At 42.6% G+C, this 20,398-nt stretch overlaps 2 protein-coding genes across 3 annotated transcripts in view; both read right to left on the bottom strand.

Annotated features, from left to right (window-relative positions):
- Positions 1-2,213: 2,213 nt before the first annotated feature.
- Atp5mg (ATP synthase membrane subunit g) lies at positions 2,214-7,743 on the bottom strand. Its single transcript, XM_048343936.1, has 3 exons — positions 7,589-7,743; positions 3,971-4,131; positions 2,214-2,410 (listed from the first exon to the last, which is right to left on the bottom strand). Exons 1-3 carry the CDS (start codon positions 7,638-7,640, stop codon positions 2,312-2,314), a joined length of 312 nt encoding a protein of 103 aa, XP_048199893.1. The 5' UTR covers positions 7,641-7,743; the 3' UTR covers positions 2,214-2,311.
- Positions 7,744-10,670: 2,927 nt separating this feature from the next.
- The window catches only part of Ube4a (ubiquitination factor E4A), a 34,301-nt gene continuing 24,573 nt past the window's right edge, over positions 10,671-20,398 (bottom strand). For both annotated transcript variants that reach the window (XM_048343930.1, XM_048343932.1), the window contains 5 exons: positions 18,047-18,221; positions 16,800-16,980; positions 16,109-16,256; positions 15,549-15,706; positions 10,671-13,672 (listed from right to left, as the gene is read on the bottom strand). In XM_048343930.1, the coding sequence (XP_048199887.1) occupies positions 13,543-13,672; positions 15,549-15,706; positions 16,109-16,256; positions 16,800-16,980; positions 18,047-18,221 (792 nt within the window). In that variant the 3' untranslated portion in view covers positions 10,671-13,542. The remainder of the gene's footprint in view (positions 13,673-15,548; positions 15,707-16,108; positions 16,257-16,799; positions 16,981-18,046; positions 18,222-20,398) is intronic.

The raw sequence follows: 20,398 nt of genomic DNA, 5'->3' as shown, positions 1-20,398 counted from the left end.
CAGCACCACATATATAGAAAACGGCCAGAAGTGGCGCTGTGGCTCAAGTGGCAGAGTGCTAGCCTTGAGCAAAAAGAAGCCAGGGACAGTGCTCAGCCCTGAGTCCAAGGCCCAGGACTGGCAAAAAAAAAAAAAAAAAAAAACCAAAATGCCCACAATAGAAGGTATACACAAACATGTTATAATCAAGTTACCAATGGCAAACACCTCGTGCCCACCAATTCCATAAATGAATGCCTAAACAGCTTAGTACTGGAGGCACGGCATGTAGAAGTGATGAGGACAAACAGAAAGAAGGTTGGTGAAGTCAAATGCCATTGCAAGAAGTCCACTGCTTTTTAAATTTTCCCAGAAAATTCCGTAAATGCATCACCAGTCATAGGGGGAAGCCACAGGCGTGTCAGCAGAGGAGGAAGTAGTGATGAAGCAAACTGGCCATGTTTACTTTGACGACTTTCTGGTGACTATGTAGTTCAAAAAAGTATTACATATCATGAATCAACTGGCCTCGGCAGGTCACACCTAGCGCTGACTTCAAAGCGTTGCCTTTTTCCAGGTTAGTTTCAATACTATGAGACAGTAATAGATTGTCATTGTCATAGTGGCATCTTTGCAGTCTTTTGTCATGCATATTTTTAAGTTACTACATTTTCAAAAGTACTGTTTTCGATTTCAATCACCTGTGTTTATTGCAGAAGCAGCACACTGGGTATTACTTCATGTTTCACAAGAGCAGCAGTCTCTACAGAGGCTTTCTTGTGGATCTCTGAGAGAAGTTGGGCCCCTTACTGGGGTCAAGGAGCAGTGAGTAAATTTGGGATTCACAGGACAAGGGCCCTCTATTCCTAAAGGATTAATAGTTGTATCTCATGGTCCAGAATGCTTTTATAGTACAGGCACAACCACTTTTCTGTTATTCTTAGCTGGCACTGCAAGTTCTGCTATGGCTAAAAGAAATAAGAATACATGAGAAAGATACCAGTGAACCAACCAAGATCTCTAGGAAACAGCAAAGAATGCTCAATAGTACCTGTATCCTTAATAAAATGGCTAAGGCAAATTGATGACAGTCACTGCTATTTAATTTCAGGACCACTGAGACCCATGGCTGATACTACATTATAACTGGTTAATGATCTACAGGATCTTTGTTTTTTGCCAATAGTTATGTTCCAAAGTTAGACTTAAAAAGTACATCAGCTGGGTGCCAGTGACCCATGCTTGTATACTACCTACTCAAGAGGCTGGGTGCCTGAGGATCGTGGTTTGAAACCAGCCTAGGCAGTAAAGTCTGTAAGACTTTTATCTCCAATTACCTACCAAAAAGCTGGAAATGAAGCTGTGGCTCAAGTGGTACAGCATTAGCCTTGAGCAACAACAAAACAACAACAACAAAAATCCTCCCCCAAACAAAAAACCAGGAACCGCTCCCAGTTACAAACATACACACTTAGAATATCACCTTGCTATACTTTCTTGGGGAGGCAAATAGTTAGCTGACAAGTATCCCAACATTTACAGACAGAGTAGTTGTCAGAAAAGGCTTTCTATTAAGAAACAATCTTTTTCTCTTCTTCTTTGGGTCAGTGTGTCTTCATGTTGTCCAGGTTGCCCTGGAACTCCGAGGCTCCAGTGATCCTCTAGCCCATTTTCTGAGTGGCTGGGATTATAGTACAAACAATTATGTCCGGTTTTTAATAACATGATTTAACTCATCACCTTGGCACATGGTAACTATTTCTCCTACAATACTAAATTCAAAGCCTCTCTCCCAAATTTTCTGGAAGTAAAGCTTAAACATATTTTAACCTTCAAATTAAAATGTTATCTTCATAGGTTTGTATAATCATAGCTATCTTTTCTAATTTCAGGAAGACACTCATGTATGTACAACTGTATAAATGTATGAAAGCCGGGCTGGGGATATAGCCTAGTGGCAAGAGTGCCTGCCTCGGATACACGAGGCCCTAGGTTCGATTCCCCAGCACCACATATACAGAAAACGGCCAGAAGCGGCGCTGTGGCTCAAGTGGCGGAGTGCTAGCCTTGAGCGGGAAGAAGCCAGGGACAATGCTCAGGCCCGGAGTCCAAGGCCCAGGACTGGCCAAAAACAAACAAACAAACAAAAAAAAATGTATGAAAGCCAAAGCCAATGAAAACTTAATAACAAGAAAAAAATGTGACCATCATTGTATTATTTGACAAAGAAACACTGATATTTGACTCATCTTATTTTATTCAGCTAACACTGAACATATGTCCAAGAACACTCAAGCAAAAGTCAAACAGAATCAGATGTTAAGACTGGTCTTCAAACGTCATAGCCCACGATGTTTCGCTTGCCTATGATTTCTCCGATATAAAACCACATCCACACCTCAGTGGCCACCAAACCATTCAGCATAGCTTCCTGGAAAAAAAAAAACGGGGCAAATTTTAAGGTTAAAAAAAGAAAAAAAATAAACAAACACACGCACACAACTATTCTTTCCAAGGTTTAAGTGACAGAGAATATGAAGATGCTATTCAAGAAAAAAAAAGGATTATTGAGGTCAACTTTGTTCAGCTGCTGAGAACCCTTAAACTTTCAATTTTGTGGGGTAAGTAGTCTACAGCTTATAAATTCTTTCAAAGGATTCTTTAAAGACCTGAACTGACTTAACCCTTTCATTATTAGTTTATGAGACACTTTATGGGCCCTAAAACAACCCACATCCTGGAAATAGCTGACACATTTAGGCAGGGCATTCATATATAAGGATGGCTATAGAGAAGCCAAGTCTGAGTTGACATTTCTGGTCAAAGAATACCCGATGAAAGATGAAGGGCTCTGTCGCTCTCTTTACATTTCTTTCTTTCTTTCTTTTTTTTTTTTCCTGCCAGTCCTGGGCCTTGAACTCAGGGCCTGAGCAATACCCCTGGCTTCTTTTTGCTCAAGGCTAGCACTCTACCACTTGAGCCACAGCGCCACTTCTGGCTATTTTCTATATATGCGGTGCTGAGGAATTGAACCCAGGGCTTCATGTCTGTGAGGCAAGCATTCTTGCCACTAGGACATATTCCCAGCCCAACATTTCATTTTTATTCATTTATTATTTTGCTTCTGTTTCTAAGTACTCAGTTTCACAAGTCAAAAGTTACCTGGATAAAAACCATGTTAGGGTGTGTACTCTGTGCTTGGATTAATAAACATAAAACTCAAGTTCTAGTTCTATAGTCTTTAGCTTTCAGGTAATTATGTAATCCAGATTTATCAATTTTATTTTACAGTAAGTGTTAGCTGTCTGACCAATAGAGTTTGTGAGAGATCTTTTGGATGAACTGAGGTTAATTCCAGTACCAAAATTGGGGGGGAGGAAGAAGAGTACAATATCAGAGTATAAAATCAAAGTAAGCCATCGTATTTCAGTGCACTAGCCAAAATGAGGAAGGAAGAGAATTCAAGTATAGCACTGTTTTTTTTTTTGTTTTTTTTTAAGGGATGGTGGTGGTGGTATTGAACTCAGGACCTCATGTTTGCTAAGCAAGCATTTTTCTGCTAAGCCCCCCCCCCCCCCCCCCCCGCTAGGGTGTGTGCACTTCAGTGGTAGACCAGTAAATGCGAAGCCTTGAGTTCAAAACCCAGTACCAAAAGTCATGTAATTTTGTAAAGGATGTGACTACATGAAAGCTAAGACATAAGGAAGGGTACAAGGACAAAGCTTTGCTTAGTATATGGAGAACACTGGGTTTGATTTCCAGAACCATAAGAAAATAATAACAAAACAAGGAACAGATCTAAGACCTAAAACAGCTGAATTATTGCTACCCAGATGACAAAATGAGAAAGTAAATATCTTCCTTGGTAGTTAAGACAGAGATTATCTTGAGTCTGCTGGATTCTGCTTTACATTAATCAAAATAATCAGAAAAGTCCCAAGGGAAGCTATTTTCCATTATGCACATACGTTTTCACTTAGCCCATAGTTACCTTAACTGTGAGCTGTTTGAAGCTACCAGTCTGAGCACTATGGATGACTTTTTTCAGGCTCTGAATAGCTGTGGGGATCTCAGCAGGGGTCGGAGGAACCAGCTCAATCCTGGCGTAGTGCCAAAATGTGGCCAATCGAGGTTTGGAGTAAGTCACAGCAGCTGGAAAACAAAACAAAACAAAACAAAACAACCCAGGATGAATTCACTAGAGACCAAAAGAAGCAGATGTGTGGGCTGGACACAAATATTTATTCATGCATCACATTCATGCACTGCTTGTACCAAATGTGCACCCGGTGTGAAGAGTCAAAGCTGCTCCCTGGTAACAAGAGACTTTAAAGATGCAGAACACCTGTGTCACGGGGACGTTCAATCAGGCAGGAAGCTATGCACACATTCAATTGCATTGGGACTTCACTGGTGGACAGCTAGCACTGTTACTTCACTATGAAATGGCAAATCTAATTAACTGTAAAGTTTCTAGTAGCTGGATTCAAAAACAAGAAGACAACACCAATTTGTTCATATTTTCTTTGTAGAAACACCAGAAAATTGAGAAGAGACTACAAAGGTGAGGAAAGCAGCTACACAGAATGGCACCCGTAAGATTAAGAATCAGATTAAACCTTATCACAACACTGGCTACAAGTCCAGATGGAATTATATCAATTAGTGCCCGTTTTTTTTATAATCACATCAATATGTGCTGGGTTAAATCTTTCTCTAACAAGAACAGCTGTTCGCCTTTCAAAACACTACAAATAATAAAAGAGAGTGTTAAGAGCACTAAAACCTATTACCAACCTGAAATTCCTCCAAGTACTATTTCAAAAAAACGATATCTCTAATGACCTGGGTAGATGTGAGATGATGATATTGACTTCAGAATGAAAAAGAAACTTATTACTAAAACAAAATCATGCCAGGCATACATAGTGTCTCACATTTGTAATCCTAGCTTATTCTGGGGGCTGAGATTGGCTACATCAAGGTCAGAGTCCAGTCAGGGCAAAACATTTTTGAGATTCCTCTACCTCAATCAATAAAAGCTGGCTATGGTTGCATATGCTTGTCATCCAGCAAGCTTAGACATAAAGGGGACTATTCCAAAACCTACTAAGCACTTACCTAGCTAGGCACAGTAGTGCACACCTTGTAATCCTAGCTATTCAGGAAGTAGACAAGGGGCAGAGTGAATTTAAGCCCAACCTAGGCAAAGTTAGAGATTCTATCTCAGGAACACAACACAAAAACAAAAGGGTCTGGGGGACTCAATGGAGGTGAAGTGTTATCCAAGGCTGTTGGAGTTTTTCCCTATTATCCAACTATTAACTGCTTGAACCTGTGTTTTAAAAATTATTCTTAGCATTACTATTTCCCTCATCTGTTGTGTTAGGAGGATTGAGGTAACAGACCGTTCCTTCAGTAGACAAATTTCTAAGAGATTGTTCTCAGCAGAACTGCCAATGTCTGTAAGATGGAGTAATCAAAAAGCCCAATGTCTTGGAGACTTCAGTTCATCCAATTGTCTTTAAAACTATCTTTAACACATATTCTACCCCTAAGGAAAGCAACCAGTACATTATACACAACTGTTATTTTAGTTATTTTATTTAGAAGGGTTATTTGGGGATGGGAGTATAGATCAGTAGTAGAGCATGTGTTTAGCACATGTAAAAGACCCTGGGCTCAAGCCCAGCTCCAAAAAAGGGAAATGATAAACTGGTACTACTCTATTGAGTTGGACACATTCATTTGAAGTCATGTTTTGCTTTACATACAGAAGGACAGAGACCACTGGATTGTTATGTACGTGCACAAAGGTATGCACATGGATACATGGCTAAATCTCTGTCCAATAAGAGGATCCTAAAGCAACAATACTTTAGCAGTAAGAAACAAATAAAGCACCTAGATGTAAATGTCACAGTTTAATAAAAGGGAAGAGGGTTCTCCTCTGAGAAACAATCAATTCTCAAGCTAGGCAGAGAAAATCAACAATGAGTCTCAAGCATCATGTAGTACCACAAAAAAGGAATGTGAAAGGGACAGAGAGGTGCCAACCTAAAAGAGCTTCCTATGGTCATGGCTGGGATGATACGAGCAATAAATAACATTACAAATGTGAAGTCTGAAACAAATGTAAGCCAGTACAATAAAAGACTGAAAAATGTACAAAACGAGCCACCTAAAAGAGGTCAAAGTCATGCTAGGGAAAAAAGTTGACCTGAATATTAAAAACTGTGTCTGACATCACCACAAAGCCTGAAGATTTCTCTTTTTTCTCTATTTAGGTAAAACTGTATGACAGATGGTTTGGTTTAGTAAAGTAAAACCTGCAAATAAGATTTTTTTCCCCCCTGTTTATGTGGCATTGATGAATGGAACCTGGGGCTTAATGCATGCTAGGCAAGCACTCTACTTACTACCAACCCACATTCCCAGCACCAAATGAGAAATTCTTTGGGAAAAATGTGCAAAATGTCTCACCAGACATTCTGTAGGAGGGCATCAGGTGTTTATAACATCTAGCATGTAAGGTCTTGGTTGGTGACGGAGGGAAAAGAGAGAAAAGAGCTGGGCAACAGTGCCTCATGCCTGTCATCCTAGCTGCTCAGGAGGCTGAGTGAGATCTGAGATCAGGGTGCAAAGCCAGCCAGGGCACGAAAGTCTGGGGGACTCTTTTTCTCCAATAAACCGTAAGAAACCCAGAAGTGGTGCTGGGGCTCAAAGTGGTACAGCGTTAGCCTTGAGCCAAAGAACTCAAGAGACATCGGCCCAGGCTCAAGCCCCACCACTGACAAAAAGAGAAGAGAGAGAGAAGAGAGAGGAGAGATGAGAGGAGAGGGGGAGGGGGAGAGTGTGAGAGAGAGAATACAGCAAAATAGAATCAAAAGCATTACACCTTTTGGGAACTGTTCTTAATCACATTTCATAATCAAATCTGAATGGAAGCTATGTAGTACAACTCAGAGCACCTAATGAAGAAATGCCGACACTTCTCATTTCCAAGGAAGATGAACTACCCGGTACTCAGAAAACAACCGAAAAATGTGCTGACAGAATGGCCTACGTGGCTACTCAGGGTGGTTCTAAAACAGAGAGAGGCTGAAAACAACAATAACAACAACAACAACAAGAACCACGATACAGGGTGCTGTTGACACGCATCCAGTTTTCCACAGCATCGGGGGGGGGGGGACGGGAATATCCATCCGCACCCCGAATTTCCCTCTCCCTATGCACAAGTACCTCGGAATCTGCCCGGGAAGGAAGGAGGGCGCCGAGCTAGCGCCCCGAAGCTCTGGACGGCGGGGAAGCCGACCGTCCCGCAGCGGCGGGCCGCCCCCCCCCACTCCCCTCCCCTCCTCCCAGCCCGCATTGCTGTTCCCCACAGCCGTCGCGGGGGCTGGGGGAGCCACTGCTGCGGGTGCGATTCGGTCCGGGCCGGCGGTGAGGAGAAGCCCCGGGGGCAGGCCGGGCGCGCAGGTGAGAGGCGTCCGGCCCTCCCCTGCAGGCCGTCCCGCCCCGCCTCCCTCAGGCCCCCCCACTGCCTCCGCCCGCTTCCCTCCGCCGCCGGGCATCGCCTCGGCGGGCTCACACCGCGTTCACTCACCGTTCACCAGCGTCGGGGCCTTCTCCACGAGGTTGCGGACGAACTGGGCCATGGCTCCCGGACGGACGGTCCGTCTCCGCGAACGGCCGGCTGAATGTCACTCCCCGGAAGGAGCCGCCGCAGGACCCCGTCCCGCTTCCAAGGTCAGGCCGCCCCGCGCGCTGCCGGCCCACGACACGCAGGCGTTCCACGACCTCTGTGGAATACAGGCGGTGCGCTCACCGTTTGACAGGGACAGAGGAGAAAAGAAATGCAGAAAGGCCAGAAAGGAGAGCTCGTGGAGCACGGTGGGATTTTTGCATCGAAACAGGCATCTCTTTGGGCAGCCATGCACGGAGGCCCCCGGAAGGCTGGCGTCGTCGGGAGACGTCAGGAGACGCGCATGCGCTCCTGTTTTCCTGGGCGCCGACCTTGGCTCGCCCGCCGAGGTCGTCTTTGTGGCTGTCAGGGGAGAGCGTGGGATGCTTGGGACCCGCACGTTCGTCTCAGGGACGGAGGGGGGTCGAAGACCTAGCCGAGGCCGCACGGGGCGAGCCGGCGGCACGCGTCCTCGGCCTCACCCGCTGCCTTTCTTCACTCGTTTTGTAACCGGCCGCCGGGAGCTCGCGGTTCCGAGTGGGAAAGCCGCACCGGAGGCCCGGCCTCGAGTGTTAGGTGTCGTCCCCGTGGAGACGGCGATTCCAGGCCGATCCTTCAGGAGTGGTGGTGGGGGGCGGGGGAGCACCAGCGCCAGGCTAGGCGTGGTCCTGATGCGGGAAGTCCTGGGAGTCGCTCATGTCGGCAATCACAGCCGTCGCCGGGCGCTGGTGGCTCGCTCGCCTCTCCCTCCAATCCAGCCGCTCGGAGGCTGAGATCGGAGGATCGCGGTTCAAAGCCAGCCCGGGCAGGAAAGTCTGCGAGACTCCCAACGAGCCACCAGAAAATCGGGAATGGAGTTGTGGCTCAAAGTGGTGGAGCGCTAGCTTTGAGCAAGAAGAACTCAGAGACTGCCCACCCAGGTCCTGAGTTCAAGCCCCATGGCCAGAAAAAAAAAAAGACAGCCATGTACCAAACTAATGGAATAGTTGGAGGGCTAGGGGAAAAAAAAATGTGACTGAGGGGTCATGAGCCTTTCAGTGAAGTTGTCTTAGATATTGCCAAGATGTCACCTTAAGCACAGGGTGAGGGCAGAATGGGTAAAGGAAGGCTGAGGCAGGAGGATCTTGTGCAGGTCTGCATAATCTATCAGATAAGACCGGGTGAAAAAGTGGCTAGTAAAATTCTCAATAGGGAAAACTTTTTCTTTGCTTTTCTTTTAGCCTGCACTGGTGCTTGAACACATGGCCTGGACACTGGCCCTGTCTCTGAGCTTTTTGCCTTTTTTTTTCTCATGGCTAGCACTCCACCACTTGAGCCACAGCTCCACTTCTGGCTTTTTCCATGACTTTCAGATCTCAGCCTCCTGAGTAGGATTACAGGCAAGAGCCACTAGCTCTTGGTTTGGGAAAAAAAAAATTTTTTTTTTAATACTTGTTAACGTGGGGCTGGGGATATAGCCTAGTGGCAAGAGTGCTTGCCTCATATACATGAAGCTCTGGGTTCGATTCCCCAGCACCGCATTTACAGAAAATAGCCAGAAGTGGTGCTGTGACTCAAGTGGCAGAGTGCTAGCCTTGAGCAAAAAGAAGCCAGGGACAGTGCTCAGGCCCTGAGTCCAAGGCCCAGGACTGGCAAAAAAAAAAAAAAAAAAAAATACTTGTTAACGTTTATTGAGTGTTTACACTGTGTCACCCTTGTTAACACATCTCCATACATCTTGCTCTTTCAATAGCAAATATATTGCTTGGTTGACTTGTTTCTATTTTTTAAAAATACTGAATTTTAAAAGAATAAAACTGCCATAAATATACACAACAGGTCCACAAAACATTGCTCACCCTGAGAAGGCTTTGTGTTTCCATCATTGTTAGCCAGTCTTTTGCCATTCACATTTAATAGTCAATTAAGGAAACTAAACTTGTGTGTTCTTTAAAAATAATTATTTATTGCCAAAGTGATGTACAGAGGGGTTACAGTTTCATACTGTTAGGCCATGGGTACATTTCTTGTACTATTTGTTACCTCCTCCCTCATTCCCCCTCCGCTGGGGGAAAACCTTTACTATTAACTAGAACAGTTTGAAAAGCTTACAAGCCAGTTGTGTAAAGAAATGAGGCTATGAAAGACTGTAAGGTAGAAAAGCAAAGGAGACTGTGGAGCTCAAGGGAAAAACCTTAGAAAAGAGGATTGACAAGAGCCAGAGGCAGAAAAGGTGGAGGAATTAGTCCTCTCGTACAAATGGGGCGATGGGAGAAGAGTTTGAAAGCAGAAACTCTATAAACTTTTTTTTTTGTTTTTTTGCCAGTCCTGGGGCTTGAACTCGGAGCCTGAGCACTGTCCTTGAGCTTTTTTTGTTCAAAGCTAGTGCTCTACCACTTGAGCCACAGCTCCACTTCCAACTTTTTCTGTGTATGTGGTACTGAGGAATCCAACCTGGGGCTTTGTGCATGCTAGGCAAGCATTCTATGTAGGCCACACTCTTGTCCCTCTAAACCTTTTGGTACCCATTAAAATCTTACCAGTGTGAAGGGCAAAAGGAAGTTGGAAGGCCATTAAGGATCCACAAAGGGTTGTTGGGCAGTGTTAGAGTCCACAAGTTTGTGGATACATCATTACAAAGACTTTTCATCTAACAGTGGCCTATAGCTTGGATAGTACAGTAGAAGGAAGTGGCTCTATATTAATCTAGGCTGAGGTCCTGTATACCATAGAAATGAGGGGGAAAAGGTCTACATGAAAATAAAAAGATCTGGGTTGAGGCCAGATAATGGAAGCCAATAGGGAGTTAATTAGGAACAAAACAAAACAAAACAAAACATTCCTGTAAGTCTTTTTCTGAGCTGGCCCCAGGCTCCCCTCCAGAGGTCTGGTGAGGCTGGGTAGGTCAGCCAAGTCACACACACTTGACACTACCTACTTGAAAAAAGTGGCAGATCTCCAGGTTTTCCGAGAGATTTCTGAAATTGTCACTAGCTTTTAATACATGAAAGGGATAACGAAGGCGGTAAGTCAGATGTTCATTTATTAAATACAAGTTTTAAACAAACAACCCCAGGCAAGTTTGACAAGTAGTAACCTTCCTGGAATGTTTCAAAATACAGTTATGTTGATCAAGTTTTATTTCAGTTAACCTTTTTGTTTTGTTTTTCATTTTCTCTGTCTCTAGGTTCTTTTCCTGTTTAGCAGTTAAGAGCATGTGCATATTTCCTCGCATGACAACAGTGCAGCATCAGCCTCTTGCTGGGAAAGGCACCCAGTAGACTTTTACTCTGTGCAATGGCTGCCTAGCAACCAGCATCAAGTAAAGTAATGAAGCTTTTGTAGAGTGTGATACCAAACAGCCATTGGTGCCTTCACCTGTACTATTAAAATACCTCTAAAATTTCCTTCAGTTTTCATCTACCATTAAAAACTATACTTAAGAACTCTAACTGCTTGATAAAACCTACTTAATTAAATAATCTCAAGTTTAGTATTAGCTTCTTGGTAAGTTATATGAGCAATACCAGAGCTAATTAGAGTCTTCACTTTCCTATTATATACCAGCAAAACCAACACAGAAAACTTAGGTATGTCACAAAGGCTACTCTAATAGACTCAGAGCTGCTGCCGGGTTCTAACTAAACACTTCTTCACACTTGCAAATGATACGCGTACCATGTTGTATCCAGACAATTTTTGATTCTGATTTTTAAGATGTCTTTTAATTACTCTACATAAAGAAGGCACAGAGGACACTTGGCTTCCTTGCCAATAGTGGCCTTGAGCTACGTGCTTGCTTTTTTGATGAGTTTAAAGATATCAGCAGCATCAGTGGTGCTATAGCCATTCATAAAAATCTCAGGAAAAGAACTCAAAACAAAACAAAGTAACAAAACTTGCTAGAAAAGGCTTACAACCTGAAGGCTATGTATAGAAGTACAATACAGACACTAGAGGCAGCATAGAGGTTGTTAGCTAGAAAGCTGCTGGAACAGCTGTCTCCTGAGGTTTGGTGCCCATTCTCCTCCATTAAAAAAAAAAAAATTATTTTATTTTTTGCAAAACTCTGGTCTTCCTCCCCTTCCTTTGAAAATGAAAATCTCCTACTAGATTGGGTTTGGAAGATAAATGCAAGTAGGTAGAAGCTTATTTTATATACACTTCATTCCCCAAGAGGGGAAAGAGAATAATAAATATGAAATGAAGCTCATTTTAAGAAAATAAATCCTGTCAATCCAGATCTAAAGGTCCAGGGACCCACTGAATTAATCTTACATTCTAGGATTTGCAAAATTCTAGACTTCTGTTTTCATTGCATTGTGCAGCAATAGGCAATGTCAATTTAATATCCAAGGCCGAAGGGGCCCCTCTCTTAACTTGAGGCTTTTTTTTTTTTTTTTTTGCAACGAATACAATCAACATTACATCAAGGATTGCTTATAGCAACTCGTGTTGCTCGTAACAACTTTATTTCAAAGAGGCCATGGCTACGAATAATGTCCTCTGAAGAAAGCACTGACTCATCTCCCCATCATCACCTAGATCTCTGCGCTTCGACACCGATGTAGAATCCCATGGAAGAATAAGCCTAACACAGCTTGTCAAGTGGCTCACTTGAGTGGGGAACTCAGGATCAGCCTAGAGAAGTGGGGTCCATCTACTTGCTGCTCAGGGATAAGTGGGTATGTAGAATGACTTATGGACAGGTCTTACTCAAATTCCTATTTTAACTGATGAACTAGGGCTATATTAGAAGTATCTCTTAGAAGTCAGGTCATAAGCCCAAACAAACATTATCTATATACATTTTATAGTTTTAGAATTTTACCTGCTTAGGATGAGTTTGTGAGTAAACATGGCCTTACACTGTACACATCTTACATGGAGGGACAATATAAAGTGATACTTAGTTTATACAATACCAATGCAAAAAAACACACATGGTATATGTATACATACACCCAGGTTGAGACTCACTGATGTCTTAAAATGACATTTTTTCATGGTTACAATATTTTTTTCCTAGTTCTACTCAGGCCTAGTCCTTAGAGCAACAGATTTTCTTAAGAGGAAAAGGGCCTAAGAGCTTCCTATTTATTCTCATTTTAGAATTTGTGTGTGTGTGTGTGACTAAAGTGACAATATTCCAAGTCTGTCCCATTACTCTTCTTATAGAAAGACAAGGAGCTAAATTTTTGGTGCTAACAATTCTGTCATAGTCTTGTGATGATACCTTTGAGTTATAAGCTAACATAGAACTACCAACAAAAGTTGCATAAGATTCCTTTTTTTAAAACCTCACCTAGCGTTCAAAAATCTACACAAACATGAAGGTATTTACTTTTATATGAAGTTATTCTGCAACATTACAGAGCTATAATAAAGACAAGGGCTTAATTAGGACGTAAGTCTGTATCATCAGGACTAGTAAATACACAGGATAACAGCATTTTCTAACATTAGCTGTCATTGAAATATTTGACATTGTAGACTTAAAAGTAGTGCTCACCAAAATGCTTTGAGCAGTATGTGGTAAGGGAAAGAGTAAAGTGGTAAAAAGTTCCAGTAGTTGAACTTATATAATTTAAGGTAGGGAAAGGAAGACGATAGAATAGGAAGCGAGAATGAACAGAAGCTGAAAATTAGTAATGATTCTACACTTAGTGATGCTGCAAGAAGTAGAATTTCCTGCAAGCCAGGGGGAACATAGACAAGTTTTGGGGAATCTTAGTGATCATAATTGGAGCAAGAATACTTTTCTAACTTAGTAATGAAGAAAAAAAATTGATAAAGAAAAAGGAAAAAGGGAAGGAACAGAACCAGAAAGAGAAAACCACAAGTGATTGTTTATCTACACTCTGGGGTGGGTTTTTGGTTTGTTTCATTCACAGTATTTATTCAAGTTGCTCCTTTTGTTGCTGTTTCCTCTCAGCAAGCCACCGCTGGATTTTTTCTTTGAGCTCGGTGTTTGGCCGGATCTGGTCCATGGTGAGGGGACTACGGTTAAAAGGATCTGTTTGGTCGCTAGGACAAAGAGAAAGGAAAATGGAGTTACTTCTCTAAGTTGTACTATGCTAAGTAAAAAACAGAACATTGACGTATCTTGCTGGGACTGCTACTAATGCAAGAGTGCATTATAATTCAATCAAATGCTGACCTGTAGAAAAGTGGGATGAAGAAAGGGTGATTCAGGAGTTTTCTCAGCTACTTTGTCTAACAAACTATTTCAACACTGTTGTTCAGACTTTTCTTTTCTTTTTTTTTTTGCCAGTCCTGGGGCTTGGACTCTGGGCCTGAGCGCTGTCCCTGGCTTCTTTTTGCTCAAGGCTAGCACTCTGCCACTTGAGCCACAGCGCCACTTCTGGCCATTTTCTGTATATATGGTGCTGGGGAATCGAACCCAGGGCCTCATGTGTACGAGGCAAGCACTCTTGCCACTAGGCCATATCCCCAGCCCCCAGACTTTTCTTAATGGCTTAAAAAGTACTGGGCTTCTGTCACTAGCCTTTAGGCTTCCCCAAGGCAGAGATTAGATATGCTCTTGTCAGTATAGAGAGCTATTTGTAGGTGTTTTGTTTTTCTTTCTGAAATGGGGTTTTGCTATATATTGCCCATGCTAGCCTCAAGGCCAAAGGAGGGTTCAGAACTGGGAGATTGCTCACAGGTAGAGCACTTGTCTATTATGTGCCAGGCTCTGGGTCTGGTTCCCAGAACTGTAAAAAATAAGAGTTATAACATACTTTTAAGGACTGATCTACTTACTTCCTATATTCTTAGACCACTATGAAATACATAATTTTCACTGACATTTTATAAAAGACATATACCTAGCATAGCATCATGGGTACAATTAGTACCCATTTTTATCTAATGTACTTTAAACAGTTAAGGAGAAGCTGGGTGCCATTGACTCACACCTATAATTCTAGCTTCTTAGGAGGTTGAGATGTGAGGACTGAAGTTCTATTGGAGGTGTGGCTCAAGTGGTAGCGTGTTAGCCATGAGCAAAATGGCTGAGCCAGAACAAGAGGCTCGAGTCAAGCCCAAGAAAGTTAAGAAGCAAGCTAGACACCGTACAGTATCATGCACCTTTAGTTCCAGCTATTTGAGAGGCTGGGGCAGATGGATCAGACCCTATCAGTTTGAGGCCGGATAGGGCAACACAGCAAGTTACCGACTCAAAAAGAAAAAGAAAAAAAATAAGGGACTGCTTCAATAGTGAATAAGGTACTTCCTTTCTTTCCTGTAGAAATGAGCAAGACTATGAAAATAGCAGGTAGGCTGGGGAAAATTCAGTTATCATAGCTGAGTACAAAAATAGCAACAGCAGGGAGTGACTCATATAGCGTAATATTTCAATTAAAAAAAGTCTTTTATGTTTTTACAACTTAAATAAAACAATTTCAGGTTAACCTATACTTCACAATGACATATTTTATGACATGTTGACAAAATTATTTTCTTAGAAAGGGATAAGTGCCAGGCACTGCTTTACGCCTGTAATCCTAGCTACTCAGGAGGCTGTGATCTGAGGATTGAATTTGAAGCCAGCTTTAGCAGGAAAGTTTGTGAGACTTTTATCACCCAGTAACCACCCAAAAGGTGGAAGTGGAGGCGTGGTTCAAAGTGGTAGTGTGTTAGCCTTAGGCAAAATAGTTCAGGAATAGTGGCTAGGCCAAAAAAAATTTTTTTTTTTTTAAAAAGGGGAAGCAAGGTTAGAACTAGAACTTCCCAACAATGACTGCTTTAAGTATTTCAATTTTTAATCAAGTGATGTTAAAATGCCACATCAATAAATCAACAGTATGAGGCACCTACTAGGTACAAAGCTCAGTGCTAAATATTTGAGAGCAAAGCCAACAGCAAACGAATAGATACCCATGCTCCCAAGGCTGAGTACCTGAGCAAGTGTCTGGCAATGGTGGACCTGTCCACGGTGACTCTGGATGAGGGCAGCACCACAGGGTCAGACATCAGCGTGCTCATGATGGGATCCAAGAACTCGTCACAGGCATCTGCATAGGTCTCCTCTTCCTGTTGCTGGAGGTCTGCGAGGGACTGAGAACACAACAGCAGGTAAAGGGAATTCACAGTGCTGCTGAACTTGGCTACTGAGCCCTACTCGGGTCATTAGTAATCCTCCACACATCTTAGCTTTGTTGTTTTCAAGAACAAGCCAGAGCAGATATTTCTGGAGCAAATTCAGCATTGTACCCTAACTCTGAGCTTCACATTGGCTCAGCTGCTGATTTAAGTGTTACCAGGAAAAGGAGTATACAACGTCTTTTTGACGTGAAATTCTGTTGTAAATGCTGTAATTCAAAAAGGGATGGGGATGCATTCCAGTGGCAGAGCTACCACTCCTGAGTAGCTGAGATTATAAGAGTGTACCACTGTGATAGGCTGACAATGTGATTTTTTTTTTAAACATATGAGAAGACAAATTCTCTTCTTCCTCACCTTGATTCTCTCTGCCAAGTTGCTGAAAGCCACAATCATATTCCCAGGCTTATTTATTTTCTTTAGGACTCTGACTGTCTGTGCAAAGAGAGTTGGGGAATAGGAACGTCCATCCTTGGGCACAGTGGCACAGAAATTCTCCTCATCACTGGAAGGCCAACATCAGAAAGAAACAACCTCAGCGCATAGGTCAATGAGGTGCTAACAGACAGGCAACAGAACAATCACTCTTATCTTTATAAGCCATCAAAGGTCTTTTATGCTAGGAAGACTCTCAGTTTCTAGAAGTGACATCAAGTATATTATGGTCATAAAATACTACTTTCTAAATTAATAGTGCAACTGGTAGACTATGTCTTTGCATAGATCAAGGCAGAATGTTGGAAATCCTAAACAATGTCCCATAGATTATAGAAAATATAACCTTTCTTCTTGGAGACAGTATATCACTGTATATTCTAGACTGGCTTGGAACTCTGTGTACCCCAGGCGGACCCTGAATTTGCACTCATTCTGCAACACTATGCCCAGTGCTCAAATCTTATTTAAAACTACAGAAGATTTCTTCATAAACTGACTAACTAGAAATGACCATTCCTTTTTTCTTCTTTTTTCTTTTCACAACTGCTAACCATTCTACTACCAAAACATAAGCATTTCCTCTGGTTTGTCCAATGATAATCTCACATACCCAAGATTTAAGTAGATAGTGCAGATGTCTGATACGAGCTGCTGGGGCTTGAAGTCAAACTCACTGAAGTCCTTGACTTTTAAAGCACCCATCTTGGGGCCAACCAAGTGCTGCAGGAAGTAGTTCAGCATGGAGATGATGCGCTCAGCCAGGAATGGGTGGACAAACAGTGATTTGATCTCTGGAAGGAAGACCAAAGTCTGCAAACTAGCAAGCTGTTTTACTCATGTTTGCTTCACCTGGAGACAACTAGCTTTTTAAAAATCACATAATCATTTTTACTGCAGAAAATTCAAAAAAGAAAGCAAAATTCCAAAAGAAGCCAGGAACGAATAGTTCATGCCTGTAATCGAGCTACTCAGGAGGCTGAGATGTGAGAATAGTGGTTTAAAGTCAGCCTGGGCAGCAACGTCCATGACTTTTTTGGGGGGGTCAATCCTGGAGCTTGAACTCAGGGTCTAGGCACTGTCTTTGAGCTTCTGAGCCACAGTCCCACTTCCCGCTTTTTCTGTGATTAACTGGAGGTAAGAGTCCCACAGACTTTCCTGCCCAGGCTGGCATCAAACCTCAGATCTCAGATCTCATCAAATCCTCAGATCTCAGCCTCCTAAGTAGCTAGGCTTACAGGTGTGAGCCACCAGTATCTAGCCCAGCTCCCTTTCTATTTTTTTCATGGTACTGGAGTTTGAACTCTGGGCCTTGCATTCACTAGTCAGATGCAGAATCACTTGGGCCGTTCTTTCAGCACACCATTTTTAATGGCTGTTTTCCACTTTGTGGGTAATTTGATTTTAATTTTCTTTATTATAAACACTGTACTTATTGACAAACTTTATTTATATCTACTATTGGTGTTTCACATTAGAGGATTTCCTCTAATGCCTCATAATTGTCATTTTTAATTGAAAGTGCTGAAAATTTACACCAATAAATAAAAATTACTGAGACATTTTACATTTTTTTTTTTTACTATTTTCCATCTATCCCATTTAACTAGGACAGAAATACTTTTCAGATGAACATACACACAAATAGCATAGTGTTCTATTTCTGTAATATAACAGCATACATACACAGTATGCATACAAGTATGATATATATGATATATACGTGTGCATACACATTTATTTTTCTTTTCTTATTTTTTGTGTGTGGATGATACTGGAGATGGAACTCAGGGCCTCAAGCATGTCACGTGTTTCAGAGATCTTGACTACTATACTGTTTTGCAACAGCAGGATTTTTACCTGATGTCAGGAAGGCAAGGGTACCAATGGTTTCATTGGACATGATGTTATGGAAACGTGCCAGCTGCCCAAACATCTGTAGGCCAGCCTCTTTCTCACGGCGGGCTTCTGGTGTTAGGCTATCCCATTCACCCCGGTCCTTCTCGATCTGCTGAATCTTTATCTTGCTTAAATACTATAGAAACCAGAGGCAGGATATATGAAAGAAAAGAACAGCTGAAGGAACATGACATTTAAGAGGTTTTGTTAAAAATCCACTTAACTAAAAGCTGGGAAACCAGAGACTACGTAAGGGACATGACCCTTTAATTGTCAGCACAGGGCTGAAGCTTCAAAAGAACTTTTGGCAAAATAAAATGTGTCCTCAAACAGAATGGCTTCAGTTTGAATAGATTCATGTACTGATAGGAAATAGAAAGAAGGAAAACTGTACGTGAAACTCAGGCTGAAAAAAACAGGACACGTGTACACACGCACACACACGCCCTTACTAAAAGATGAAAACAACAGAAAAGAAAAAGCTAAACTTAGCCTACCAAATATCAAAGCTCTATCAAGTACACAAAGTATCTAGAAGGAGAATCCTAACCACTTCAAATGCTGCACTTACCAGCTGCAGCACTGTAGCAATGCAAGGTAACAGTCTCAAGAGAATGGCAGCTGCTTCATTCTTTCTGTCACTGCTCTCGCTTAGAAGGCTCTGTAATCGTACCTGCTTTCACTTCTTTGGAAAGCCCATCTTTGCATTTTGCTTTATTTGTTCATTTTTTGACAGGCTCTCAGCTTGTAGCCAGAGTGGCTTAAAGATGAGATCTTCGAACTCTCAAGTGCTAGGATTACAGGTGTATACCACCATACCTGGCTAGAAAATCTTCTTCAAATTTTAGTGTGTAGGATTATGAAAAGAGCAGGGGACCAAATCCTTCTGGCAAATAGAACACAAATTACTGGGGCTGGGGATATAGCCTAGTGGCAAGAGTGCCTGCCTCGGATACACGAGGCCCTAGGTTCGATTCCCCAGCACCACATATACAGAAAACGGCCAGAAGCGGCGCTGTGGCTCAAGTGGCAGAGTGCTAGCCTTGAGCGGGAAGAAGCCAGGGACAGTGCTCAGGCCCCGAGTCTAAGGCCCAGGACTGGCCAAAAAAAAAAAAAAAAAAAAAAGAACACAAATTACTTAAGGGGTTGCTAATCAATACAAGGACCTTGTGAGTATCCAATAGGTTACCCTCAGGATTCCTATTCTTCCCTTTGGGTTGCCGTCTGACTTATGTTCATCTCAGGTCAGGGAGGTTTTGCTGTGTAGGGGATAAGCAGCTCCATCAGGGTGGTTAAGGAAAAAACGCTCTGCCAGAGCTCAGACACATCCATGCTTCACACTGTAGCTAAGGATTTAGGAGGCACTGAATAAAGGAAAAATACAACTTGGAGTCTTTTTTTTTTTTTTCTTATGGTGCTCTCCTACTTGAGCCATGCCTCTAAGCCTCTTTTTGCATTGGTGGTTCTTCTTATTTTTTAATGTGATACTGAGGAACTGAACAGAGAGCCTCATGCATTTTAGGCATGTGCTCTACCACTAAGCCACACTCCCAGGCCTACATTTGTGATTTTTGAGGCAGGGTCTTGCTTTATGCCTAGACTATGGTCTTCGTGTGTGTGTGTGTGTGTGTGTGTGTGTGTGTGTGTGTGTGTGTGTGTGTGTGTGTGTGTGTGTGTGTGTGTGTGTGTCTAGACTATGGTCTTCCTACGTGTGTGTGTGTCTAGACTATGGTCTTCCTACGTGTGTGTGTGTGTGTGTGTGTGTGTGTGTCTAGACTATGGTCTTCCTATGTGTGTGTGTGTGTGTGTGTCTAGACTAGGGTCTTCCTACGTGTGTGTGTGTTGTGTGTGTGTGTTGTGTGTGTGTGTGTGTGTGTGTCTAGACTATGGTCTTCCTACGTGTGTGTGTGTGTCTTGGGGCCTGGGTGCTGTCTCTGAGCTTTTTCATTCAAGGTTAGTACTCTACCACTTGAGTCACAGCCTCACTTCCAGTTTTCTGGTGGTTAATTAGAGGGGAGATAAGAGTCTCATAGATTCCCACCCCCCCGCCCCCCCAGGCTGGCTTCGAACTGCAATCCTCAGATCCCTGTCTGCTGAGTAGCTAGGTTTATAGGCATGGGGTCCCACTAGATAGCCCAAGCTGGATTGGAACTTGTGATCCTCCCTCAGTCTCCTGAGTATTGATTGGGATTACAGACATGAGCCACCACTTCTGGAAAAAAATTTAGAATCTTTATTAAAAAAAAAAAAAGAAAATCCAAACCAGAGACTTCTAAAGTAGTGATGCAAAACTCACAATCTTTTGGGGGCAGA

This window comes from Perognathus longimembris, chromosome 3 (assembly GCF_023159225.1).
Source record: "Perognathus longimembris pacificus isolate PPM17 chromosome 3, ASM2315922v1, whole genome shotgun sequence".
Taxonomy (NCBI): domain Eukaryota; kingdom Metazoa; phylum Chordata; class Mammalia; order Rodentia; family Heteromyidae; genus Perognathus; species Perognathus longimembris.
The sequence above is the reverse complement of the archived record's forward strand: the minus strand, read 5'-3'. Positions and strand labels throughout refer to the sequence as shown.

Coding starts and splice junctions, on each gene's coding strand:
- Atp5mg (XM_048343936.1), bottom strand. CDS start 7,640: ATGGCCCAGTTCGTCCGCAACCTCGTGGAGAAGGCCCCGACGCTGGTG. Junction 4,132..7,588: donor GGCCCCGACGCTGGTGAACG/GTGAGTGAACGC, acceptor TTTGTTTTCCAG/CTGCTGTGACTTACTCCAAA. Junction 2,411..3,970: donor TCAAACAGCTCACAGTTAAG/GTAACTATGGGC, acceptor TTTTTTTTCCAG/GAAGCTATGCTGAATGGTTT.